The sequence below is a fragment of the Hemiscyllium ocellatum genome, chromosome 5, assembly GCF_020745735.1.
Source record: "Hemiscyllium ocellatum isolate sHemOce1 chromosome 5, sHemOce1.pat.X.cur, whole genome shotgun sequence".
NCBI classification, from domain to species: domain Eukaryota; kingdom Metazoa; phylum Chordata; class Chondrichthyes; order Orectolobiformes; family Hemiscylliidae; genus Hemiscyllium; species Hemiscyllium ocellatum.
The window spans coordinates 132385544-132411267 of record NC_083405.1 but is presented as its reverse complement, the minus strand read 5'-3'; the positions used below and the strand labels follow the sequence as shown (position 1 = coordinate 132411267).

Here is a 25724-nt window from a genome sequence, read left to right as displayed (position 1 = left end):
AGTGATTGTACCCATTGAGGGGGCTGAGATAGAAGCAGTCTGTGAGAGCCCCAAATAGGCAGATGATGGATGAAAACAGTGTGGGTGAGGGGTGAATTTGCATGCTGTATGTATGTAAGGTCTCATTGTACTTTGGAACAGGTGTGAGTGGCCTGTATGACTTTGGTCCTGTCGGCTGTGCTCTGAAGAACAACATCCTGCAGATCTGGCGGCAGCATTTCATTCAGGAGGAGCAGATTCTGGAGATTGACTGCACGATGCTGACTCCTGAACCAGTCCTGAAGTAAGTAGAATTATGCAATGACTGCAACACAGAAAGGAGACCATCCAATCTGTTGGGTCAGTGCTGGATCTCCGTGAAGGCACCTCAGATAGTCCCACACTCTATCTTTTCCTCTCAACTTTGCAAATTTTTCATCTTCTGATCATAATCCAATTCCTTTTTGAAAACCGTGGTCAGAGGTGCCTCCAACCATATACTCGGGCAGTGCATTCCACACACTCGGACCGTTTGGTCTGTGAAAATGTTTTATCTCATGTCGCCATTGTTTTGTTGGTCCATCATTTTAAATCTGAGGCATCTGGTTTTCTGTACTAACACCAATGGGAACAATATCTCCCCATCTGCTCTGTCCAGACCTCATATGATTTTGAACACCTGAATTCTCTTCTCAACCTTCTGCTCTTCAATGTCATTAATGATTGGAGAACAAAAGGGATGATGCTGCAAAGAAAGAGGGAGTGGTAATGGAACAACTTGAGAAACCATCTCAGACCGGAGGAGCTGTAGGTGACAACTTGTAACATTAACATTATCACTACACTGCCATATCCCCTTCAGTTAATGTCATGGTATGAATAATCCAGAGATCCAGTCTAATTTTCTGAGGACGCAGGTTCAACTCCCACTTAGGGAGCTGAGGGTGTTCTAATTCAATTAATCCAATGAAAATGAGCAGCTTGTATTCATATGCAGCACAACCTGGGTAATATCCTTAAGGCAAGGACCATCTCAAACAAGAAATAATCTAAACATTTTTCCATGATGTTCAGTGGCATTGTCATTATTGAATATCCCACTTTACCTGCCAGATCCTCTTCAAGTGATACACCATCCTGATGTGGAAATGTATTGTTGTTCCTTCAGTGTCACTGGGTCAGAATCCTGAACCTCCCTATCAACATTATGGACATATGAACTGCAGCAGTTCAAGGAGGCAGCTCATCATCATCATCTTAAGGGCAATTAGGGATGGGCAATAAACACTGCGGTTTAGCCAGCAGCTTCCACATCCTGTGAATGATTTTCTTTTAAAAACCTCGAGAATTTGAGAGCTAATCTCACAAATGGTGACTGAGAGACAATCATCAGTTGTGATAAAAATACATTTGGTTCATTAATGCCCTTACCTGGTCTCGGATTAACATGTGACTCGACCGGACAATGTGGTTGACTCTTTAACTGCCCTCTGCACTCCACTCAACAATGGAGTAACAAATGCTGGCCTGGCTGGCAGCATCAACATCCCATCAAAGAATGAGAAAAAAACTACAAGCCTTCGTGTTGTCTTTGAGGACCCATGTCCAGGGCTTGCTGATCCACTCTGGGTAGATGTACTCTGAGCTAACCACACAATCGGTCCTTGTTGTCGGTATCTGGATGAGAAAGGGCATCATCTTCCTTCTCTGAAGCTACAGTGGGTGTTGATGGCATGACATTTTGGATTCAGTTCAACAATTTGTGAGCAACCAAAGACAATGAAGATATTATCTTAAAATAATCTTTCTCCCTGAATAATTTCTCAGATGGTCTAGCTGACAAAGCATTTAGATAATGTTATCTCCGTTGTGGAGATCAACCTCTGAGAATTGGAGTTTGATCTTAGGGACTGTTCTCAGATGGTTAAAACTTTGGGTTTTCTTGTATGCTTCTGTGCTTCTCCCGAGTGCTGTTTGAGCACCTTAGCCATTTCCGCAGAGCTCCCTACCTCCAATTGACAATCTCTGCCTAAGTTTTAGACAGTTCTGCGCTCAACCAGTTAACATCTGAATCATCCAGATAGTGAGTGGGAGGTATTTTGGACTTGTTTTATTTAATTAGATTCTTTTGTTGGCATTGACAGAGTTAGCAGAGGGTTGCCTTTAGCCCATTGTTGTCGAGTGGACAGTTTCATTGTGAGGCTGGGAAGATCAGTCAGTTTTGTGACCTGAGCTTTCTATTGCTGAGCTTTGGTGATCTGTGTTACAGAACATCTGGACATGTGGATAAGTTTGCTGACTACATGGTGAAGGATGTGAAGAATGGGGAATGTTTCCGTGCTGATCATCTGTTGAAAGGTAACAGTTTCCATTTGGACTGAGGGCTGGTAATTCAGTGAACGCTCTGTATGGTTGGGGAACTGACCCAACTTACCATGTGTTAAAGTGCATGTTCCCTGTGAGGTTTTTTAACCAGCCTGTTCAGGGACATTAGGACACAAATCTGGAGCAAGTGGGACTTGAACCTGGGTCTTCTGGATCAGAGGCAAGGTCATTACCACTGCACCGCAAGAGCCTATTTGATGCCCTGGATGACTCTGCTGACAATCGGTAGCATTTTTGCTGATTCAGTTCATTTTGACCCTGAATGATACTGACCAGAAGTCGGCCATTTGGTCCACCTTGTCAATGCTGATTTCTGGCTAAAGCAGTATAGTCTTTCCCGTGCCTTCTCCATTCATCAGTCTCTTAACATCACCTTGGCCCCAGCAGTCAGTGATTTTCCCTCTCCCTGATGTGTCTGCCTCTACTCGTCCTCCCAAAGGCTCAATCTTATCCTCTTCTCCATTTCTCACCCCAACCACATCCATCTCCCTCCTAAGGAGAAGCCATTGTGTACTGATACCTTGCTGTATGATAAACAGACTCTGAATGCATTGTGCTGTTGATGTAGCATTGAGAGAAAACGTGGAAATTATTTGTATTACTCATTGGCAGCAGGTTTCTGTGCAATGGCGTTAGCCTGTCAGGTCTTGATGCAGAGCTGAAAATGTGTTGCTGGAAAAGCGCAGCAGGTCAGGCAGCATCCAAGGGATAGGAAATTCGACATTTCGGGCATAAGCCGTTCTTCAGGAATGGGGCTTCCTCATTCCTGAAGAAGGGCTCATGCCCGAAACGTCGATTTTCCTGCTCCTTGGATGCTGCCTGACCTGCTGCGCTTTTCCAGCAACACATTTTCAGCTCTGATCTCCAGCATCTGCAGTCCTCACTTTCTCCTCGAAGGTCTTGATGCATCAAAACTAAGCTACGTGAGATTACCTCCACCAGTTTGGCAATCTTCAATCGTTTTCCATTTTTGTAGCTCACCTGCAGAAACTGATGTCCGATAAGAAGTGCTCAGCAGAGAAGAAAGCCGAGATGGAAAATGTCATCACTCAGGTATGAGAATCTGTTTCACTTGTCTGTTTTAGCCCATCTACCCCTTGTTTTCTCACAAAGGGAGTTGTCCATTCCTGTTCATCCAAGTCTACTGATATGCAGGTGAGTAAAAACGGAAAGAACTCCAGGTACTGTAAATCAGGAACAAAAACAGAAGTTGCCAGAAAAACTCAGCAGTGTCTGTGAAGAAAGATCAGAATGTTTCGGGTCCAGTGACCCTTCCTCAGAACACTGAGTGTGCACTGAGTGCTGTGTTTCCATGATCAGCTTGATCATTGCAGTTGGTATTGAAGCGTTACTTTCATGCATTTCCTTTGTTTCTCCCATTCTGCCTTTGGTTTTCCTCCATATATTTGTTTTGAGGGGTGCACTTTCACTGGGGTGCAGTTCACCATGTGCTGTTGATTTATTGAACACCAGAGCACCGATGGAAGAGAAACAGGGTTGTCTTCCCTTGCCATAAGAACAGGAGGAGGCACTCAGCCTGTTTGGAACTGTAGTGCCTTTCAGCTCGATAATGCCCAGTCTGTGATTTCATATCCCTTAATGCCCTTGCCCAACAAAAATACATTGATTTCCCATTGTCACCGCTTCTATAGCTTCCAGGTAGCAGTGATTTTCAGATTCTCGCTATTTTCTGCAGGTTCTGGCCAAGATTACTCTACCACCCAAATAAGCATCGTAAAGCAACAATAATCAAATTTGTTTCTTTTTCTCATTAGCTGGATAATTACAGCCAGCAGGAGTTAACGGAGCTCTTTGTGAAATATAACGTCAAGTCTCCAGTCACGGGGAACGATTTGTCTCCACCTGTCTCCTTCAATCTGATGTTCCAGACATCCATTGGCCCAGGAGGGAACATGCCAGGGTAAGAAGTGGTGAATTGTATAGATGTATTTAAGGGGAGGCTAGACTAGCACATTGGGGAGAATGTTGAATAGAGGGTTACATTGAGGGATATCGATCAGGAAGAGGCTTGAAAGAAGCATAAGTACTAATATGGAATGGTTGCCACATATCCTTTAGAATCCTCTGTTGTATATTAACTACTGTGTACAGTATTTTCCAACATACTACCCACAGTGTACAATGTAAGGACTAAATATTCCTGTACAATACCCATAACAGTGTAAGGGCTGTACACAACAATATGCTCATTATAAAGACTCCACAATACCTACTGTATGCATTGTAAGGACTGTACATTCAAATATACCCACTCAACACAGTGTAAGGTCAGTATTTGTCAATATAATATTCAATGTACAGTGTGACTGTATAGCTGCTGCACATAGTACACACCACTACATAGTGTAAGGACTATATAGTCAGTGTATTGCGTAAGAACTGTACATCCTCTATATGTAGTCTAACAGCTGTATCCTCTAGAGTCATAGTCATAGAGTCAAATAGAATGTAAATAGACCCTTGGTTCAACTTGTCCATGCCAACTAAGTTTCCCAAATTTAGCTAGCCCCACTTGCCTACATTTGGCCAATATCTGTCTGAACCTTTCCTATTCCTGTATCAGTCCAAATGTATTTTCAATGTTGTAACTGTACCTGCCTCTACCACTACCTCTGGCTGTTCATCATGTGAAAATGTTGCCCCTCAGGTCCCTTTTAAATCTTTCTCCTGTCATCTTAAAAATATCCACCATAGTTTTGACCACCACTACCATGCACAAGGGTAAAGACCTTTGCCATTCATCTTATCTATGCTCCTCATGATCTTAGAAAGCTGTATTAAGGTCACCTCCTCAACCTCCTACCATCCATTGAAAAAGTAAGTCCTAGCCTATCCAGCTTTTCCTTATAATTCAAACCCTCTAGTCCCAGTGACATCCTTATAAATGTTTCCAGAACTCTCTCCAATTCAATGATATCCTTCATATAGCAGGGTGACCAGACTGTACGCAGTACTCCAAAAGTGGCCTCACCAACGACCTATACAACCTCAACATGACGCCCCAACTCATGTACTCGGTGATTTGAGCAATAAAGGCAAGTTTGTTAAACACATTCTTAACCACCCTGCAGCCCAAATCTCAATGATTTATGCACCTGAACTCCAAGGTCTCTCTATTCAATGCACTTTCCAAGGTCCTACCATTAATTGTACAAGTCCTGTCCTTTGTTCATTTTACCAAAATGCAATACCTTGCATTTATTCAAACTAACTCCATCTGCCACTTTTCAGCCCAATGACTCATTTGGTTCAGATCCCTTTGTAAACTTAGGTAACCTGCTTCACTGTCGACTATATTACCAATTTTGGTGTAATCTGTAATGTCTCCTAAAACCTCATCTAAATCATTTACATAAATGACAAACAGCAGTGGACCCAGTACCAGTGCCTGCAGAACACCACTGGACACAGGCCTCCAGTCTGAAAAACAATCCTCCATTACCACCCTCTATCTCCTAGCTTCAAGCCAATTTTGTATCCACTTGACAATCTCTCCCTGAATCCCATGTGATCTAACTTTTCTGCATGGTGAACGGATTAGTACTTTGTTAAAGGCTTTACAAAGTCCATGTGATCAGTGTCTACCGCTGTGCCCTCATCTATCTTTTTGGTTACATCCTCAAACTCAAGTTTGTGAGACATGATTTCCTACACACAAAGCCAGGCTAACTTCTTTGCCTCTCCAAATGCGTGCAAATCCTATTTCCCAGAATTTTCTCCAACAACGTACCCACCACCACTGATTTCAGACTCTCAGGTCTGCAGTTCCCACGCTTCTCCTTACTGCCTTTCTTAAGTAAAAGCACAACGTTAGCTACTTTCCAGTCCTCTGGCACCTCACCTGTGCCTGTGAATGATACAAACATCCCTGCTAGGGACCCCACAATTTCTTCTCTAACTTCCCACAATGTCCGGGATACACTCGATCAGGTCCCAGAGATTTATTCGCCTTTGTTTTTTAAGACCTCCAGCACTTCCTGTTCTGTACTGTGGACTGTTTTCAAGACATTATTATTTATTTCCCAGTGTTCCCTAGCCTCATAGAACATAGAACAACACAGCACAGAACAGGCCCTTCGGCCCATGATGTTGTGCCGAACATTTGTCCTAGCTTAAGCACCTATCCATGTACCTATCCAATTGCTGCTTAAAGGTCACCAATGATTCTGACTCTGCCACTCCCACAGGCAGCGCATTCCATGTCCCCACCACATTCTGGGTAAAGAACCTACCCTTGACATCCCCCCTATACCTTCCACCCTTCACCTTAAATTTATGTCCCCTTGTAACACTCTGTTATACCCGGGGAAAAAGTCTCTGACTGTCTACTCTATCCAATCCCCTGATCATCTTATAAACCTCTATCAAGTCACCCCTCATCCTTCGCCGTTCTAATGAGAAAAGGCTTAGCACTCTCAACCTATCCTCGTACGACTTATTCTCCATTCCAGGCAACATCCTGGTAAATCTCCTCTGCACCCTATCCAAAGCTTCCACATCTTTTCTAAAGTGAGTCGACCAGAACTGCACACAGTACTCCAAATGTGGCCTTACCAAGGTCCTGTACAGCTGCAACATCACCTCACGACTCTTGAATTCAATCCCTCTGCTAATGAACGCTAATACACCGTAGGCCTTCTTACAAGCTCTATCCACCTGAGTGGCAACTTTCAAAGAGCTATGAACATAGACCCCAAGATCCCTCTGCTCCTCCACCTTACTAAGAACCCTCCATGTCTTTCTTTCTCTACATGTAGCATTAAGGACTATATACCCTGTATATGTAGTGTAAGAACTACACACCTATAGAACTGTAAGGACCGTACATTCCAACCAAATGCCCACTGTGCAGCATAAGGTCTAACCTATCGAGTGTACACTGTGTGGGGCCTGTATATCCCAATATAACTCCCACTACTTGAAGTGTTAGGACTGTATTCTACCCACTGCATACAATGTTAGAACGGAATGTTTGTATATAGTGCTCACTGTGTACAGCGTAAGAATTGTACAACCATCTACAGTCTCTTGGAGATGATTAAATGTTATATTAAATGTATTCACATCCAAACATTGAACCAGAAGCCGGAGAGGGGTGAGGTAGGAACATTTCAGCCAATCTGTCTGCATGGTTCAACACGGTTTCATTTGGTGGAGTTGTCATGTAGAGACTGATTTTAAACTGCCCCAGCTTTTATTTTCAGGTACCTCAGACCAGAAACAGCCCAGGGAATCTTCCTGAACTTTAAACGGCTGCTGGAGTTTAACCAGGGAAAGCTTCCCTTTGCTGCTGCACAGATAGGAAATTCATTTCGGAATGAGATTTCCCCACGATCAGGGCTCATCCGTGTCAGGTAAGGGTTCCATCTCTAGTTCTTGTCTTTGTTTTGCTAGCTAATTCTCTTCTTGTGCTGTCTCTTGCTTATTCTCTCGCTCTCTCTCTCACTTTCACTCTCTCACACACATCTGTTATTTCGTTGGGATTTGAGTTAAGTGTTTGATTCTAGTCTTGGTTGTTTGGTAGCTTGGGGCAGCTATCGCCGTCACCGAGCGACACAGTTTTTATTTATCTTTCCTCCCTTTATGGTACTCCTCAAGAGTTGTTGTCATCCCAGTGAAAGGACAAGGTTAGAAACATCAGAGTATGCCAGTACTGAGCCTACGCAGACTGCGATAGACAACCCTGCTCTGATATAAAAGCTGATTAGGTTGAGGCTTTTTGAATTTTGAAAGGAATTGATTGCTAATTGCATGATTAAGTTGAAGTATGTTCAGGTGGACGGTGTTCATTAGATGATTACTTATCGACAGACACGTGAGATGGCCGTAAATAATTGAGTGAGCAGCTGTACATTGTAAGGTTCCACTTGATTAATAAAAGCCCAAAACTGAGTGAAGATTGACTTCTGATCTCTTTGTGCACCAACTGTCAGTAATCTAACGTTGATTTGTGTTGGATACAGCGAGGCAATGGCCTAATGGTATTGTTAATCCAGCACCACAGATGGTGGATTTTGAATTAAAAAAATTCTGGCAGAGTATAATGATGAGTTTTGGAAACATGGAACGTGGTTCACTTGTGTCCTCTAGGGAAGGAAACTGCCATCCTTTCCTGGTCTGGCCTACACGTGACTCCAAACCCACAGCAATGGGGTTGACTCTCAACTGCCCTCTGGCCAATTAAGGATGGGCAATAAATGCTGATCTAGCTAGTGCCACCCACATCCTTTTTAAAAAAGGGAATTGTGTGCTCGGGTCAAAGAGACATAAGAGCCAGGCTGCATTGCAAAGGAGTTGGAAAGAACTTTCTACAAAGTGAGGAGATCTATTCCGTTAAAAAACCATTGTTATTCATTGAGTTAACATGTTGGAACCTCTTTAACTTGATCGATTATTTTTCTTGGTCATAGTATGAAATAACGTAGAGGCAAGGCAGATAGAGATAGAACGGAGGGGTTTATTTCTGACACATTAATGTTGTCATATTTGCTTATAAGTGGGAATGTAAGTCATGGCAGAGATCGAAGGGGACTTAGACAGACTAGGTGAAGGTGCAGGAACACGGCAGATGGAATATGTTGTGGATAAGTGTGAAGCTATATCCTTCAAGAGAAAGAAACGCAAAGGTAACTGATGAGAGCCTGGGAAGTGTTGCAATCCAAAGGGATCTCAGGTGTTTGAGTCAGGTGCAGCAAGCAATGAAGCAATGCTCTGTTGACCTTCAGTGCAAGGGGATTAGAGTACAGAAGGAAAATGCCTCTTACAGTTGAATAGAGCCTTAATGAGACCACATCTGGAATAGTGTGTCTAGTTGTGGTTTCCTTAACTAGGGAGGGATGTACTTGCTATAGGGATAGAATGAGGAACCTGGATCTGTATTCTCCAGAGCATCAAAGAATGAGAGATAATTAAGTTAAAACTTAATATTCTTGGGAATGACAGGATGTTTTCTTTTGGGTGGGTGTTTAGAAGCAGGGGAGATGATCTCAGGATAATGGGCAGTCTGAGGCTGTGGAGGAATTTCTTCAAGTGAAGCTCTCAATGTGATGCAGCTGTGGAAGCTCAATCATTGAGCACATTCATGATCTAAATCAACCGATTCTGGGTGACTGATGGCATTAAGAGATATGTGGGAAGGCAGTGTCACTGGACTAGAGATATGCAAACTAATGTCCTGGAGACCTGGGTTAGAATCTCAGTGCTGCAGATAGTGTTATTAGAACGTAATAGAAGCAGATGAGGTAGCGGTTCAGCCATCATCTAACAATGGTGGGAGCAGGCTCAACGGGCTGATTGGCCTACCCCAGTCCCTATGATGGAGGTCAGATACTAACCATTGAGCAGTGAAGCATGTTCATGGGGCTGAATGAACTCTGCATGTACCTGTGGTCAGTCTGTGCTTTCCTGTGAAAACCTGTGGTAAAACAACTTTCGGAGCAATAGGCTGTTCATCCTTTCGATCACAGCATGACTTCTCCATGCCTTTATTCTGATCTTCCTGTGGAATGGTCTCTGCTTGATGATAGAAGACATTTATTGAATGGTCTTCCTAAAGAGCCCATTATCTAATTGAATGGTAAAATAATCTCGTGGGGCTGAACAGCGCACGTCAGTTTGTGTCTTAGGGGAGCCAAACTGTTATGGTTACAACACCCCACCAAGCTCCAGTTGTGAAATTAACCCCGGGAACCTGGTGATTTGTCAGGTACCCCTGCTTTTCATTTCTTTGTTCATGGAATGTGGTTGCCACTGGCTAGACCAGTGTTTATTGCCCGTCCCTAATTGCCCTTGAAGGTGCTGGTGCCTTCTTGAACTACTGTAGTCATTCGAGTGTAGGTACATGCACAGTGCTGTTCCAGAGGGAATTCCAATACTTTAACTCAGCAACACTGAAGGAACAGCGATTTATTTCCAAGTCAGGATATTGAGTGGCACAGAGGGGAGTTGTAGGGGTGGTGTTCCCATGTATCTGCTGTCCTTGTCCTTCTAGATAGAAGTGGTCATGGGTTTAGAAGGTGCTGTGGAAGCAAATGCGTTCGGCTCATGAATGGTTTTGAGGAGAGGGAGGCTGTGATGTCCAAGACTGAGCTACAGCACTTCATGAGCAGAGGAACAGATAGTACTGAGGCAAAGGATGAGAAATTCTGTGTTGCGACTCTAAAACTCCTTCTTGCTATTCAGAGAATTCACGATGGCAGAAATTGAGCATTTTGTGGATCCCAATGAGAAGACCCACCCTAAGTTCGAAGCTGTGGCAGATTTACAGATCCTGCTGTACTCCAGCCAAGCTCAGACTAGCGGGCAGTCAGCACGGACTATGCGGCTCGGCGATGCTGTTGAACAGGTACCACTCTTGTCTGCATGAATGTGAAAGCAGGTCTGACTTACACCTGCTCTGTGGTGGTCTGGGTCCTGAAACAGGAACACTAGGTTATTGGTTGAGATTGTCACCAGCCCTGGATCCAGCAGATTTGGAAAGGTGGAGAATGGTTTGGTTTCACTAACGTCAATTGATGGATTGGGAATTTGATTTTTTCCAGTCACAAGTTGATTGGTAGAATGGACAGAGGGAGCTGATGGAACTGCTGAGAAACTGTCAGGGCTGCGGGGTGAAGATCTGGGAATATTGTACGGGTGTTGGGGAGAAGTGGGATTTGTATTCCGGATTTATTGCACGGGGAAGCCCCTGGACTTGGTCACTCTGTCTCTCGCTCCCTGCTAACCTTGTCTCCTGTTGCAGCGCATCATCAATAACTCAGTGCTGGGTTACTTCATTGGGCGGATTTACCTCTTCCTGCTGAAGGTGGGTGTGTCGGCTGGGAAGCTGCGTTTCCGGCAGCACATGGACAATGAGATGGCGCACTACGCCTGTGACTGCTGGGATGCTGAGGCCAAAACCTCTTACGTAAGTGTAGCTCTCATCAGTTCCAACATCCCTGGGTTGGGGTGTGTGTGTGTGTGTGTGGTTCCATACTGCAGTCTGTATTAAAGAAATTCCCCATCACTATCACTCTGTGAAACAGTTTGGTTTGTTTTTATCTGGGCTGCTGTCTTCCCCTGCAGGCTCACCCTTTTTGCTGGCTGCATGGATCACAAATGCCTCAGTCAGTCGGGACAGCTGCTCTCCCCAACCTTGATATTAAACTAACATGGTGGAACCGTGGGGGGTGGGGGGGGTGTGGTGGGTGGTGAGCAGACCAGTCTGTGACACTGCCTTCCGCACATTAACCCTCAGTGGTTTGAGAAGTACTCTAGCTTAGCCATGACCCCTCTGCATGGTGTTCCCCAGGGGAAGAGGTTGCTGAGCTAGGCCTGATCCACACGGGATCTGTCCTCTGTAACTTCAACCACGTTAACTTTCCTCACATTTCCTCCTTCCCCAGTGAGCACAGAAACCACATGGTGATAGCAGTTCAATCTTAGAAGACACATCCATAGTTTGATTTTTGAGTAAATTACTCAAGGGATGGGGTGCACAAGTTAGTAAATGTGGTAAAATTCAGCTCTGTCATCGTCTGAGTGAATGGTTATACAGTCTCTGACACACTCCTTCCCATCCCCATGACAGCTGGTGCTATGGGTCAAAACCATAATTTAATTGGGACTGCCAGGCAATTATAGTTAGAAACATTTACTGCTGTAATTTTGGTTTTATTGAGTGACAATCTGTAGGAATGAGTGGGTATTATCTGCTTCTCCCTTGTGTGCACTCACTCTCATTCAGTCTCCCCCCACTGTGTCTGCAGGGCTGGATCGAGATAGTTGGCTGTGCTGATCGATCCTGCTATGATCTCGCCTGTCATGCCAGAGCCACCAAAGTGCCCCTAGTGGCTGAAAAGGCTTTGAAGGAGCCTATATCCTTTGCATAGCAAGAAGCATTGCACACTATGTTCAGAGAAGTTAGATCACTGTGACTGGAGCTCTCCGCACTAGTACGAGAGAGACCGCAGAGTCTCTCTCTCTCTCTCTCTCTCTGTCTCTCTCTCTCTCTCTCTCTCTCTCTCTCTCTCTCTCTCTCTGTCCCCCCCCTCTCTCTCTCTCTCTCTCTGTCCCCCCCCTCTCTCTCTCTCTCTCTCTCTCTGTCCCCCTCTCTCTCTCTTTCTCTGTCCCCCTCTCTCTCTCTTTCTCTGTCCCCCTCTCTCTCTCTTTCTCTGTCCCCCTCTCTCTCTCTTTCTCTGTCCCCCTCTCCCTCTCTTTCTCTGTCCCCCTCTCCCTCTCTCTGTCCCCCTCTCTCTCTCTCTCTGTCCCCCTCTCTCTCTCTCTCTGTCCCCCTCTCTCTCTCTCTCTGTCCCCCTCTCTCTCTCTGTCCCCCTCTCCCTCTCTTTCTCTGTCTCCCTCTCCCTCTCTCTCTGTCCCTCTCTCTCTCTCTCTGACCCCTCTCTCTCTGTCCCCCTCTCTCTCTGTCCCCCTCTCCCTCTCTTTCTCTGTCCCCCTCTCCCTCTCTCTCTCTCTGTCCCCCTCTCTCTCTCTCTCTCTCTGTCCCCCCCTCTCTCTCTCTCTGTCCCCCCCTCCCTCTCTTTCTCTGTCCCCCTCTCCCTCTCTCTCTCTGTCCCCCCCGGCTGTGTTCCCTCTCTCTCTCTCTCTCTCTGTCCCCCCTCCCTCTCTTTCTCTGTCCCCCTCTCCCTCTCTTTCTCTGTCCCCCTCTCCCTCTCTCTGTCCCCCTCTCCCTCTCTCTCTCTGTCCCCCTCTCCCTCTCTCTCTGTCCCCCTCTCCCTCTCTCTGTCCCCCTCTCCCTCTCTCTCTGTCCCCCTCTCCCTCTCTCTCTGTCCCCCTCTCCCTCTCTTTCTCTGTCCCCCTCTCTCCCTCTCTGCCCCCCCCTCTCTGCCCCCCCCTCTGTCCCCCCCCGTCCCCCCCTCTGTCCCCCCCCTCTCTGTCCCCCCCTGACCCCCCCTCTGACCCCCCTCTCTGACCCCCCCATCTCTGACCCCCCGTCCTCCCTTCTGCCCCCCCCACCCCCTCCTCTCTCTGTCCCCCCCGTCCCCCCCTCTCTGTCCCCCCCTCTCTCTGTTCCCCCCCCACTCTGTTGCCCCCACGCTCTCTGTCCCCCCCCGTTCCCCCTCTCTGTCTCCCCCCCCCCGTTTCCTCCCCCCCTCTCTCTGTCTCTCTCTCTCTGTCTCCCCCCCCGTCCCTCACCCTGTCTGTCTCCACCCCCTTCTCTGTCCGTCCCCCCCCCCGCCCCGTCCGTCCGTCCGTCCGTCCCCCTCTTTCTGCTCTACAATGACACTGGCAACAGAAAACTCTCTCTAGATTGGTATTAAATCATCAATCCATCAAACTCCGTGAAGCCAAGTGCCAGCTCATGGGGAGCTTCCCTGATGTTATTTGCCTTGGGAGTGTGCAAAGCGAGTCTGTCCTAAGGGGTGCTGAGTACCTAAGTTAGACACACCTCAGCTATCGACCTTGATCAGTGCAGAATTCTCAATGCTTTTAAAAAAGGGTGAGCACTCAAGGCCAATATCAAAACTGAGACTTGACAAAAGATAGTAGTTGTTTGGAGTGGATAGACTTTGGGAATTATGTGCACTGTGACCTATCCTTAACTTGGACACACAAAACCGTCAACATTGTTCAGTTTGAACCAAACAAGGGAGCTATCGGCAAAGAATTCAAGAAGGAAGCCAAGATTGTGATGGAGTTCTTAAATATCTGTGATGAGTGTTATATTGAGGATAGGGAGAAGGAGCTGAATGAAAAAGGGTAGGTTTCCCAAAACTACCTCTAACTTTATTGTTTCAAGCAACGTGGGCATCACTGGCAAGGCCTTTCCTCATGGCCCTCAGATTGAAGGGCTGGATCAGAGGACAGTTGTCAACACCTTGCTGTGGTCTGGAGTCACTTGTGGGTTAGACCAGCTAAGGGTAACAGATTTTCTTCCCATAAGGACATTAGTAAGCTTGAATTGAATTTATTGTCCCGTGTACCAAGGCACAGTGAAATGCTTTGTCTTGTGAGCAATACAGGCAGATCACAGAGTTAAGTAACATAGATAGTAAATAATAGGTAAACAGCGGCAAAAACAAAAGCACAGGTACAGGCGAATGTTAAGAGTTTGAGAGTCCATTCAGTATTCTAGCAACAGTGGGGTAGAAACTGTTATGAAACTGGCTGGTACGTGTGTTCAGGCTTCTGTACCTGCTCCCAGATGGTAGAGGTTGTAGAAAAACATTGCCAGGGTGGGATGGATCTTTGAGAATGCTGGCGGCCTTTCTTTGACAGCGGGCCTGGTAGTTGGATTCTATAGATGGGAGGTTAGCCTTTGTGATTGTCCGGGCTGTGTTCACCACTCTGTCACTGTTTCCAACCTTGAATGGTACAGTTGCCATTCCAGGTGGTGATACATCCAGACAGAATGCTCTCAGTGGTGCACCTACAAAAGTTGGCAAGGGTATTCGCCGTCACGCCAAATTTCCTCAGCTGCCTGAGGAAGAAGAGGTATAAAAACATGACTGCAGATGCTGAAAGCAGGTTCTGGATTAGTGGTGCTGGAAAAGCACAGCAGCTCAGGCAGCATCTGAGGAGCAGGAAAATCGACATTTCGGGCAAAAGCCCTTCATCAGAGGAAGAGGAGACATTGTTGGGCCCTTATAACCAGTGCCACATGAAGGGTCCAAGAAAGCTTGTTGTGGATGACCACTCCCAGGAGCATGACACTCTCCACTCGTTCCTGGTGGGTTTTTACAACAATCAAGTTCACCATTCCTGAGATTAGATTCCAGATTTATTAATTGAATTTAAATTCCACCAGAGCATTAGCCTGGTGACATTATCCCTCAGATTGTTAGCTCAGTGACTTTACCAGTGCACTGCTGTCAGTGCATGGCCAGGTGTATGTTAGTTTAGGAATGATCACTTTTGCCAGCTCTAGAATCAGGAGTTTTTCATCCATTTGAATTCTCTGTGTAATGAGTGAGTATTGAAAAGTAGTAATGGCCACCCCGTTCCCATGCTGTCTATCCCTGACATTGGGAGGAGCTACGTATCGTTGGTCTCAGTCCACACTTCATTCATTACAGCTCCATGCTGAAGTGCTTTAGGCTGTGACTTTGTACAAGTTATAATGCAAAACCGGCCAGGTCTGCCACTGAGCTTGACTAATGAGGAGATGGAGAGGGTCTAATGTTCCAGTGTTGAAGTAGCGATTTGGGGCTATTCCATTTCTCAGCAGATCCCAGCTTAGGCAGTTCTGCTACAACACGTGTTTCTTCAACATGAATTAGCTTTAACGTGAATGAAGAATTCAGACCGTTATTCAGGCTCATTAGTTTAAATGGCGTGACTATTGCACGATTTTCTTATAACGCAAGATCACACGAGACCGGAACTATTACATTATATCAGAGCCAACTCTACTTGCGCCTGTTGTCAAAGCCCCTTCATGCCTGAGTGAACATGAGATTGTAGCAGCAGAAGCCTGTCAGGCTAGCTCCACCATGCACTGGGGCCCACATTTACCTCCAGTTACTGACCCAAGCTCCTGTATCTGTGGAGCTGGAGCTCCCATGTTCAACCCTGCTCACTATAAGCCGAGAAGCACTGTGACAGATCTCTCATCTGGGTGTAGCCAGTTTAAGACTGTTAAAGGCATTTGTGATGTGTGAGGTTAATGTTGCTTTATCCCTCTTCCCAGGGAGTTCACTTTTACTTCAGAAGGGAAAAGCTTTACTCTGAACAAGAGCATGGTTGGAGTGAAGAGGTTTCAGAAAACTTTACATGGTCAGTGGAATATACTTTTATTTCCAAGTTAATCCTCAAACAGTTTTACACCTTTTCTCAGTGTCTCTGTTTCCCCTTCGTTATAGGTTATTGTGTGAAGTCCTTTGATTGTAAATGGTGTGTGCCAACATAGCATTTATTATTTTCCTCTTAGTAGCTCTGTAATGCTTTACTCATGAAATAATGGAATACCTTCTCAATCCTGTCAGCTACTCTGGTGTCTGGAGTAGCAGTCCAGAAGATCCAGATATAACACCATGTTAATATGGTTGTCATAAAAACAACATGCTGGTGCTTGATAGGGGAAGTTTTACCCTGCGTTGTCTTGCTGTAAATATAAATTATGGCCCTGCCTTTCTCTCAGTTCCCTCACCAAAGGCAGTGCCGCTAGTGTGGCAGTGTCTTGCTTGGTAACTGCTTTGGTGGTTGCTGGATCAAATGCTCAAAGTCTAGATCAGAGCGTTGCTGGAAAAGCACAGCAGGTCAGGCAGCATCCGAGGGGCAGGCAAATCGACGTTTTGGGTAAAAACCCTTCATCAGGAATAGAAGTCCTTGATGACCTGCTGTGCTTTTCCAGCACCACTCTAATCTGCAGTACCCACTTTTCTCTCATGCTCAACAGCCCTAGTTACAGCATCACCAGATACCAGTTTGCACTGGCATGATTCGCTGTGATAAGGTGGTACACTCTGTCCTACTTTTCCTTTGTCTGGCAGCTGAGCTGACCTTATGGGGTTAATTAAGATTATGGAGCAAAGCCCCTGGCACCTTTCTGTCCAGTACTGGAGATTCCAAGTGCACACGGTCAGAGGGTTTAACCAGTGGTTTGCAGCACAAGCTTCTTGCTGTTGTAATCTCACCACTGTTTTTAACCCGTGATCTTGAATGATGATTTAAACAGTCTCATCAACCTGCTTTGTTACCTTCAAAGATTGATGTGCACATATCCCCAGTACAGGTACATAATCCTTTATTCAAAGTGCTGGGGACCAGCTGATTTTCGCAATACAGAAGTCTTGGAGTTTCAAAATAAGTGACAGTTTGATGGTAAAATTTTTTAAAAATCTTAATAAACAGCAGACTCCCAGTGGAGTAACAGGCCCTGAGACAGAATTGAGGCCGGCCAGTGCTGGGCCATGCCCATCCATATCACATCTGAGTGACATGCATGGAGTGGATGTGGAGTTGGTTTAATTGTTTGCACGCCAAACAACCTTGTTAAGGAGAAAAAAACTTCACGAAATCATTTTGGATTTCAGGATTTCGGATAAAGGATTGTCTACCTGTACCTGTATGGTGCCATCTGTAGATAGGAAGGAAATACCAGTCAACAGGCTGATGCTGCTCCCCAGTCTGACCACCACTGATCGACTTGTCCTTGGGAAATGTGTAAAATGTGTCAACATTGTATTATCACCTGGCTGCTATATATATATGAGAATGTCGAACATAAAAGTGATACAGGGGCTCTTGTGACACAGAGATAGGTAACGTCCCTATCTCTGGGCCAGAAGGCCTGGGTTCAAGTCCTACCTGTTCCAGAGGTGTGTCATAACATCTGTGAACAGGTCCATAAAATAAAACTCACCAGACAGAGAAACCCCCCTTAATATCTTCAGCCATGAACTGAATCCCTTTGAAAATGCAGAAGCCTTGGTAGCCAATTGTAACAAGCCATTGTGAGCACAGCAAAAACTGACAACTGATAGTGTGAGCAATGAGCTTTGTTCAGGTGTGGCATCACAAGTGGGACACTCCCTACAGCTGCATCTGAAAGCACTGTCCCAAGTTTCGGGAGACAGTATGTCATGTAAAAGGTTCTGTGGGAGGGGGTCCCTGCTCAGTGGGTTTCACTTGTTTCCCATTTATTCACACAATCAACCTGTTTTTGTGTTTGGTATTTCAGTGGAGGAAATCACTCCCAGTGTGATTGAACCGTCCTTTGGCATCGGAAGAATTATGTACTCGGTGTTTGAGCACACCTTTCATGTCAGAGAAGGGGATGAGCAGAGAACGGTAAGTCTGCACATTGTCCCCGTGCGGCCTTCAGTGCAGTGACTTTGCACGGAGAGGAAGAGGGGGAGGAGGCAAGCACACCGAGAGAGAGAGAGAGAGGATGTGGAAGGACAGAGAAAGGGACAAAGAGAGTGGGAGAAAAGCAGAATGGAGCATTGGAGCATTTGAAGTTGCAGATGTAGGGGAGCAGGGGGCTGTTGTGGTCACCCACAACAGGATAATGTGGAATTGGATGGGAATCTCTCAAAATCTGCAGGAGGCTAGCCAAGAGAAAGCATTGAGTGTGACAGTAACTAAAATATAGACCTTAACTCATCCCTATTTGTTTCCTATAAAAACACAGCAGGCCAGGCAGCATCCTGATGAAGGGCTTATGCCCGAAACATCATTTCTCCTGCTCCTCGGATGCAGCCTGACCTGCTGTGTTTTCCCAGCAACACACTCTCGACTCTGATCTCCAGCATCTGCAGTCCTCACTTGCTCCTATTTTGTTTCCTGTTGAGTGTGGAAGTGACATATTGTTTAATACACCAGTGGTTAACCTCCTGTCCAGCTGCTTCTGTCATTTTACATGAACCTAGGTGTGGCGCTGCATTATCTTTGGGACATGAATGTCCTTTATCTGTTTGGTCTTAGGATGTGGGCATCACTGGCTTTATTGCCCATATCCACTTGCCCTTGAGAGTGGCGGTGAGCTGCCTTTGTGAACCTCTGGAGGCTGTGTGCTGCAAGTGGACCCACAATACTGTTTGGGAAGGGAATTCCTGGATTTTAACATAAAAAAAAGGGCTTGGTTTGTAACTTGGTATCCGGAAGCTAACCAGTTCACAGCTATCGCGGACTGTGTTGCTGCTTGGTTATTGCAAAGTGGACACCACAGATTCAGCCGATCATTCCTGTGCAGGCCCTTTGCAAAAATGATCCTGTTAGTGATGTGCTCATCCTCCCCTTGCAGTGTTTCTCTTCTATATTTATACATTCATGTTCTGTTTGTGTGGGAGAGCTTCCGAATACTCAAAAGCCAGACTGGTCTTTCACAGACCATCCCAAGGCACTGGTGTGTTAGGAATAAGGTTCTGCAGCAATAGGAAAGGGGTCGTTCTGCTCAGTGTGTGGTGCTCTGCTTAAAACTGTTGAGGATTTGCAAAAGATAGTATAGGAGACCGGAAAAGTGAACAAATCAGCAGTGTACTGTGCAAAGACAGTAAGAAGGAAACAGAACAAATAAAGACTAGGAAGATTGGAGAGTAAGTTATTAGTTTGATATAATTGGTAGAGAAGTTGCAAGGTTTGTAGCTCAGGTTGAGGTTTAGGGTGTAGGTTTGCTCACTGAGCTGTAGGTTTGATATCCAGACATTTCGTTACCTGGCTAGGTAACATCATCAGTGGCGACCTCCAGGTGAAGCGAAGCTGTTGTCTCCTGCTTTCTATTGAGATGTTTGTCCTCGATGGGGGTTCCTGGGGTTTGTGGTGATGTCATTTCCTCTTGGTTTTCTGAGGGGTTGATAGATGGCATCTAGATCTATGAGTTTGTTTATGGCGTTGTGGTTGGAGTGCCAGGCCTCTAGGAATTCTCTGGCATGTCTTTGCTTAGCCGGCGGGGCGGGGTGTTATTTATATACCCCAGCGGGGCGGGGTGTTATTTATATACCCCGGCGGGGCGGCTGTGCCCCGTTTTGGGTTATGTTGAACTCCCTGCCTCCCTAACGGATATGTTTTATTGCTGATGTCAAACTTGAGGGAAGTTTCAGCTGGAGAATGAAGAGATTGAAACTGATTTTCACTGGGCCTTCCGTTTCTTTTTCTAGTTCTTCAGCTTTCCGGCTACGGTGGCTCCCTATAAATGTTCTGTTCTGCCCCTCAGTCAGAACCAGGAGTTTGCTCCATTTGTGAAAAAGCTTGGTGAGTTACTGATCTGTTTTTAATTTGTTCCCGGGGTGAGGCAATTGCTGGTCAGGCCAGCACTTATTTCCCATTCCTTATTGTTAACCAATGTTGCAATGTTGCTCAACGTGCTGATCAGGCAAAGATGGCTGTTTCCTATCTGAAGGACATTAGTGAACTATATGGTTTTTTTTCCGACAATTGACAATGGATTCATGGTCATCGTTAGACTCATAATTTCAGATATTTGTTTATTTCAAATTCCACCATCAGCCGTGGTCCCCAAAACATTACCTGGGTCTCTGGATTAACAGTCCAGCAGTAATAATACCACTAAGCCATCGCCTAGCCTAGCCTATCCTAGCTGTTTTAACAGCTTGTTGTTGAGAATGGAAGTAGTGAAAGGGTAAAATGCAAAGACTTGCATTTATATAGCACCTTTCCTGGACATCCAGTAGCATTTCACAGCTCATGAAGGATTTGTGAAGCGTGGACACTGTTTAATGGAGGAAGCTGCAGTCATTCCTGATGAAGAGCTTATGTTGGGAGCGTTGACTCTCCTGTTCCTTGGATGCTGGCTGACCGGCTGTGCTTTTCCAGCATCTGCAGTCCTCACTTTCTCCTAGTCATATTGACAGTGACAGGGATTGTGCCAACCACCCAGCCCTGTGAACTGAACATGATAGTATCACAGCACAGGTCTGCAGTTTGGCCTTTCACCTTGGGATTGTCTGGATCCAAGACCTGGTCTCCAAAGCTGCAGGGTTCCAGTGGGAGATTAGATGTGGAGCAGTGAGAGTTATGTATTACTGAACCAAGGATTGATCCTTTTCATGCAATATGGCCATTCATAGTGTTCATTTATGACATGTTGTATGGAATTTACAGCACAGAATCAGACCATTCAGCCCATCTAGTCCATTCTCTACACAAGCCTCTTCCCAACACTGACCCGTGTGAAGCAATTTTCATTGCTGTTTCCAATTTAAGAAAGCTGCTTTAATCTCTACTCTTTGCTACGTATGTACAGCAGACATATATTTCTTTACAGCACAGAAATCCAACAGGTAAAGTGAGTCAATCGTGACTAACAAAGCTAGTTATATATTTTATTAAATCAAAGGGAAGGCTTATAAAGTTGCCAAAAAACGTAGCAAGCCTGAGGATTGGGAGCATTTTAGAATTCGACAAAGGAGTACCAAGAAATTGCAAAGGACAATAGGAAATGAATTCAAATTATTCGGAAGCATACAAAGCTTCTTTGGGTATATCAAAAGGAAAGAAATCTCCCAGAAATAGTAATGATTCAGAGGACTAGTGACAATCAGAAACTGGAAGAAGTTAATGTTAGTAAAAAATAATGCTGCAGAAATGAACAGGACTGCAAGTTGACAAATCCCAAGGGCCTAATGATTTATATCCCAGAGTTTAAAGACACTAATCTATAGATTCTAGAGTTGTGCTTGCAAATATAAATGCAACTTGAATATTTAAGAAAGGAGGGAGAGAGTAAACAGGGAACTACAGACCTGTTACTTTATCAGTAGTAAAGGAAATATTAGAATATGTTATAAATGTTGTGACAACTGGAGACATAGAAAAAAATTGGCAGAATTGATATACAATTATGAAAAGAAAATCATATTTGATAAACCCGTTGATTTTTTTAGGATGTTACCAGCAGAGTAGATGGGGGACCAATAGTCTGGTGTATTTAGATTTTTAAACAGTTTTCAATTAAGGTTCCACAAGGATTAGTACACATTGAGCATGTCTGGATTATGGGTAATATATTGGACTGCATTGAGAATTGGTTAACAAACAGAAAACAGTAGGAATAAATCATCATTCTTGGATTGGCAGGCCGTGACTAATGGGGTACCATAAGGCTCAGTGCTTAGGCTGCTGTTATTTATAATCTTTATCAATGATTTGGATAATAGGACCAAATGTCATATCTCTCCAGGGCCTAGTTCTTGTTTATCACAGTTGGACACGAACTGGGTAATTAATAACTTAGGCAAATCCAGCTCAGTGATGGGAGCACAACATTCAGTCACTAATCCCCATTCTTCATCTACAGTCTTGGTCTCCTTAGTTAAGGAGGGATATTGGAGACAGGTTGGAGGAGGTTCACTCGGTTGCTGGGATTAAAGGGAAAATGAGCAGATTGGAGCTGTAACCAAAGGAGTTGAGAATAAAATATCATGTCATTGAAGCATATAAGATTGTGAGGTGGCTTGACAGTGGAGATGTTGAATATTTCCCCTTATTGGGGGTCATCTAGCATGAGAGGCACAGTTTCAATGGGTCTCCATTTAAGGCAGATGAGCTTCCCTTCTCCCTGAGGATTGTCACTGTTTGGAATTCTCATCCCCAATGAGCAGCGAAGGCTGGGTCATTGAATATGTTCAAGGCTGAGTGACAACAGATTTCTGACTGATAGGAGTCCAGATGCATTATGAGGGTGTGAGGTGTCAGACCGAGTGGAGTTAGCCCACAGTCCGAGCAGACCCGAGGTGGCCAACAGCCAACTCCTCCTGTGGGTCCTAGGTTCTGGGTTATGTGTAGTCCTTTCAGATAAACCTTATCCTTTTAAACTGGATGTTGGTAGCTATCACTGACTCATGACCCACCAGAAAACCGTGCAAACACATGGGAACCCCACCATTGACAAGTTCCATTCCAAGCCCCACATCATCTCCACTTGGAAATATATAAATCATTTCTTTACTGTCGCTGAGTCAAAATCCTGGAAATCTTTCCCAAACTGCTTGCAGTGTCCCTAAACTCTTTAAGAGACTGTGGCAGTTCAAGATGGTGGCCCACTGCTGCCTCCTAAAGGATAGTTTGAGATGGGCAATTGCTGGCAACACCCACATCTGGAGAATTATTATTGTTTTAACTGTAAGGTGATCATTTTTCTAACATCTTAAAACTGTACGTAAGCTCAAGGTTTGCTCAGCATGTAGTCAAGAGAGGACCAGTTGGAGTTATCCCTGATATGTATGGCATTAGCTAAGCTCAAACCGATCCCCAGTACGATCCTGGCAGGTAGAGATACATTTAGCTTCCTGGATCAAGGGGAAAGCAACTGTGAAGGTAAAGGGAACCTCAGTGAGAGAGGGCCTGCTGTTGTGTTTGCTGATTATCTGTCACCCTTTAATAATGCTGCTGCCCATCCTGTCTGCAGCTGAAGAACTCACCAAACATGGTGTTTCTCACAAAGTGGATGACTCATCCGGCTCCATCGGGAGACGGTATGCTAGGACAGATGAGATTGGTGTGGCCTTTGGCATAACCATCGACTTTGACACGGTGAACAAGGTGCCCCACACAGCCACTCTGAGGGACCGTGACTCGATGCGGCAGATCCGAGCTGAGGTAGGTTCCGGGAGTAACTTCAGTGTCACAGTGCCTCCTCCCTCCATCAGCGAGTGTACGCTCACACTGAGCCCCTCCAGACAGCGGCAAGCTCCCGGTAGTATTTATCAGTCAACCATGGTGAGCAGAATAATTCTCTGGTAATGCATAGAAACAATTACGGTGGCAGCCTGAATCAATGGGAATCAGTTCCCATTGACACAGTGAGAGTCCTACCCACCCTGAAATCCTGTCCCATCACAATTGACTGAGTGTTATTGCAGCAGCTTATACGCATACATAGATCCTTCCATTCTAATCCACCCTGATTCTTAGCAGTTCGCATTTTAGACAAATGTGCCTTTTAAGTGACATTTCATGGGGTTGTTAGGGCTTGAGATCTCCTGAGCACTGCAGCCCATTTCTCCCAATTGGTCATTCTGTGTCTATCACACATTCTCTGTTTCCTAACTTTAAATCCGAGTCAACATTCTCCTCACAGTTTCCTGTAACTTTGTTTAAATGTTTCTGTGAAGTAATAAGACACCAGATTACTGAAGTGATTTTGTGCACTGCGGCAATGACTGCCTGCAGTCATTGATGTTATATTCTTCGTTCGATTTAAATGTACCAGTCACACACAAGCATTGGTGAAACAATGATGGGATTTCTTTATTTGAGTCAGATGGTTAACACACCATGACCACTGAGCTAAATGCAACCGATCTGACTTCTACCTCTGCTGCTCAGAGTGCCATGCCTCATACATCAGGCCCTGTCAGAGTGTGGAATGATTTGTTTAAGGTGCATGCCCTTATAGATACATACATCATATCACAATAGTTGGGAGCTGTGACGTGAACATGCATGAAACAACTTCAATGTTGTTTATCATTGGAGAGATGTATCCCTGTGTCATTGCATGCACCCATGCGCGCGCGCGCGCGCGCACACACACACACACACACACACACACACACACACACACACACACACACACAAAAATGCAGGATATTAGGACTAGATGATAGTCAGAGCAGGCACTCTGGACTGAATGGCCTGCTGCACAATAATAATTCTGTGATTCAGTCAAATTGTTCTCAAATTTTTTCCACAGATTTCAGAACTGCCTCAAGTTGTCAGAGATTTAGCCAATGGTTCCTTGACCTGGGCTGATATCGAGGCCAAGTACCCTTTGTTCGAAGGGCAGGAAACAAGTAAGAAGGAAATTTGAAAAGCATGTCGCTTCTCCATTATATCTCCTGCCGTCCTCTGAGGAACCCAGACACTGAGCTGTGTTCTGTACATTGGTAATACAGGTTTGACTGAACCAGTGACTGTTATACCTGTGGAAGGCCCTTCTCTCACTACAGGATTATGGAAGAATTCAATGAGATTCTGTGCAATAAAACCTGATGGTGAACTGGTTGATTGTCTTTCTCTGATCTACTGATCTCCTACTTTATTATTTTTACAACTGGACATCTGAATTGCAATGTGATGGTGCACACTGTAAATACACTCAACAGTTTGATCTGACTCTGAGACAGTAAGGTATCTTAGTAATTTACTGTCTCTTCAGTGAATGGTGGGAGATTTCCACAGAGTGAGAGGCAAAGTCACTCTCAGCTGACTGAGGATAGATCCACCAATCCATCAACTTTAACTCCATATTATGCCACAAAAATAAGTCTCACTAAGTGAAACTAATATTTTGAAATACCCTTTTGAAACTTTTACTTATCAGTATAAACAGCTGGGTAATTAATCTAATCAGGTGGTTTATATATGGAATAATGGAGTCTGTAGTTTAATCGAGGGGTATAAGTGGTATATGTGCAGAACTCCCCCAGGGATGAATTACACACATCTAATTGATGGGTTCAGGTGGTGTATTTGTAAAATACTGACACCCAGGAGTGAGTTACACACATCTAATTGAAGGGTTCAGTGGATTTTATATATGGAAGAAGAGATATCCTTGTGTGAGATACAGACTAAACCAAGGGGATTGCATGGTTTAAGAGCGAGACTAATACTCTGGGAGATTAAACCAGGGGAGGTGATGGGCGAGTGGTATTTACACTGGACTGTTAATCTAGATCCAGGTAATGTTCTGGGGACTCTGGTTCAAATTTGAATTCAATAAAAATGTCTGGAATTATGTTTCAATGAAGACTATGAACCCATAGCTGATCGTCATAAATGTACATATGACTCCAGACCCACAGAAACATGGTTGACTCTTGACTGCCCTCTGGGTAATTTAGGGTAGGGAGTAAATGCTGGCCTAGCCAGCGATGCCCATATCCCGTAAATGATGTTTGAAAAGTCTCGGGTTTGGATGTTATCTAGGCCATGCT

General features: G+C 45.0%; 1 protein-coding gene across 1 annotated transcript in view; it reads left to right on the top strand.

Moving 5' to 3' along the window:
• Nucleotides 1-24789, top strand: part of gars1 (glycyl-tRNA synthetase 1) — a 38509-nt gene extending 13720 nt beyond the window's left edge. Inside the window, exons 4-17 of the mRNA XM_060825653.1 lie at nt 142-283; nt 2249-2337; nt 3341-3417; nt 4140-4285; nt 7590-7739; nt 10567-10729; nt 11126-11290; nt 12132-12244; nt 13942-14082; nt 16013-16098; nt 18005-18114; nt 19923-20016; nt 23192-23382; nt 24479-24789. Coding sequence (XP_060681636.1) covers nt 142-283; nt 2249-2337; nt 3341-3417; nt 4140-4285; nt 7590-7739; nt 10567-10729; nt 11126-11290; nt 12132-12244; nt 13942-14082; nt 16013-16098; nt 18005-18114; nt 19923-20016; nt 23192-23382; nt 24479-24595 — 1784 coding nt within the window. The 3' untranslated portion in view covers nt 24596-24789. The remainder of the gene's footprint in view (nt 1-141; nt 284-2248; nt 2338-3340; nt 3418-4139; nt 4286-7589; nt 7740-10566; nt 10730-11125; nt 11291-12131; nt 12245-13941; nt 14083-16012; nt 16099-18004; nt 18115-19922; nt 20017-23191; nt 23383-24478) is intronic.
• The last annotated feature ends 935 nt before the right edge of the window (nt 24790-25724 follow it).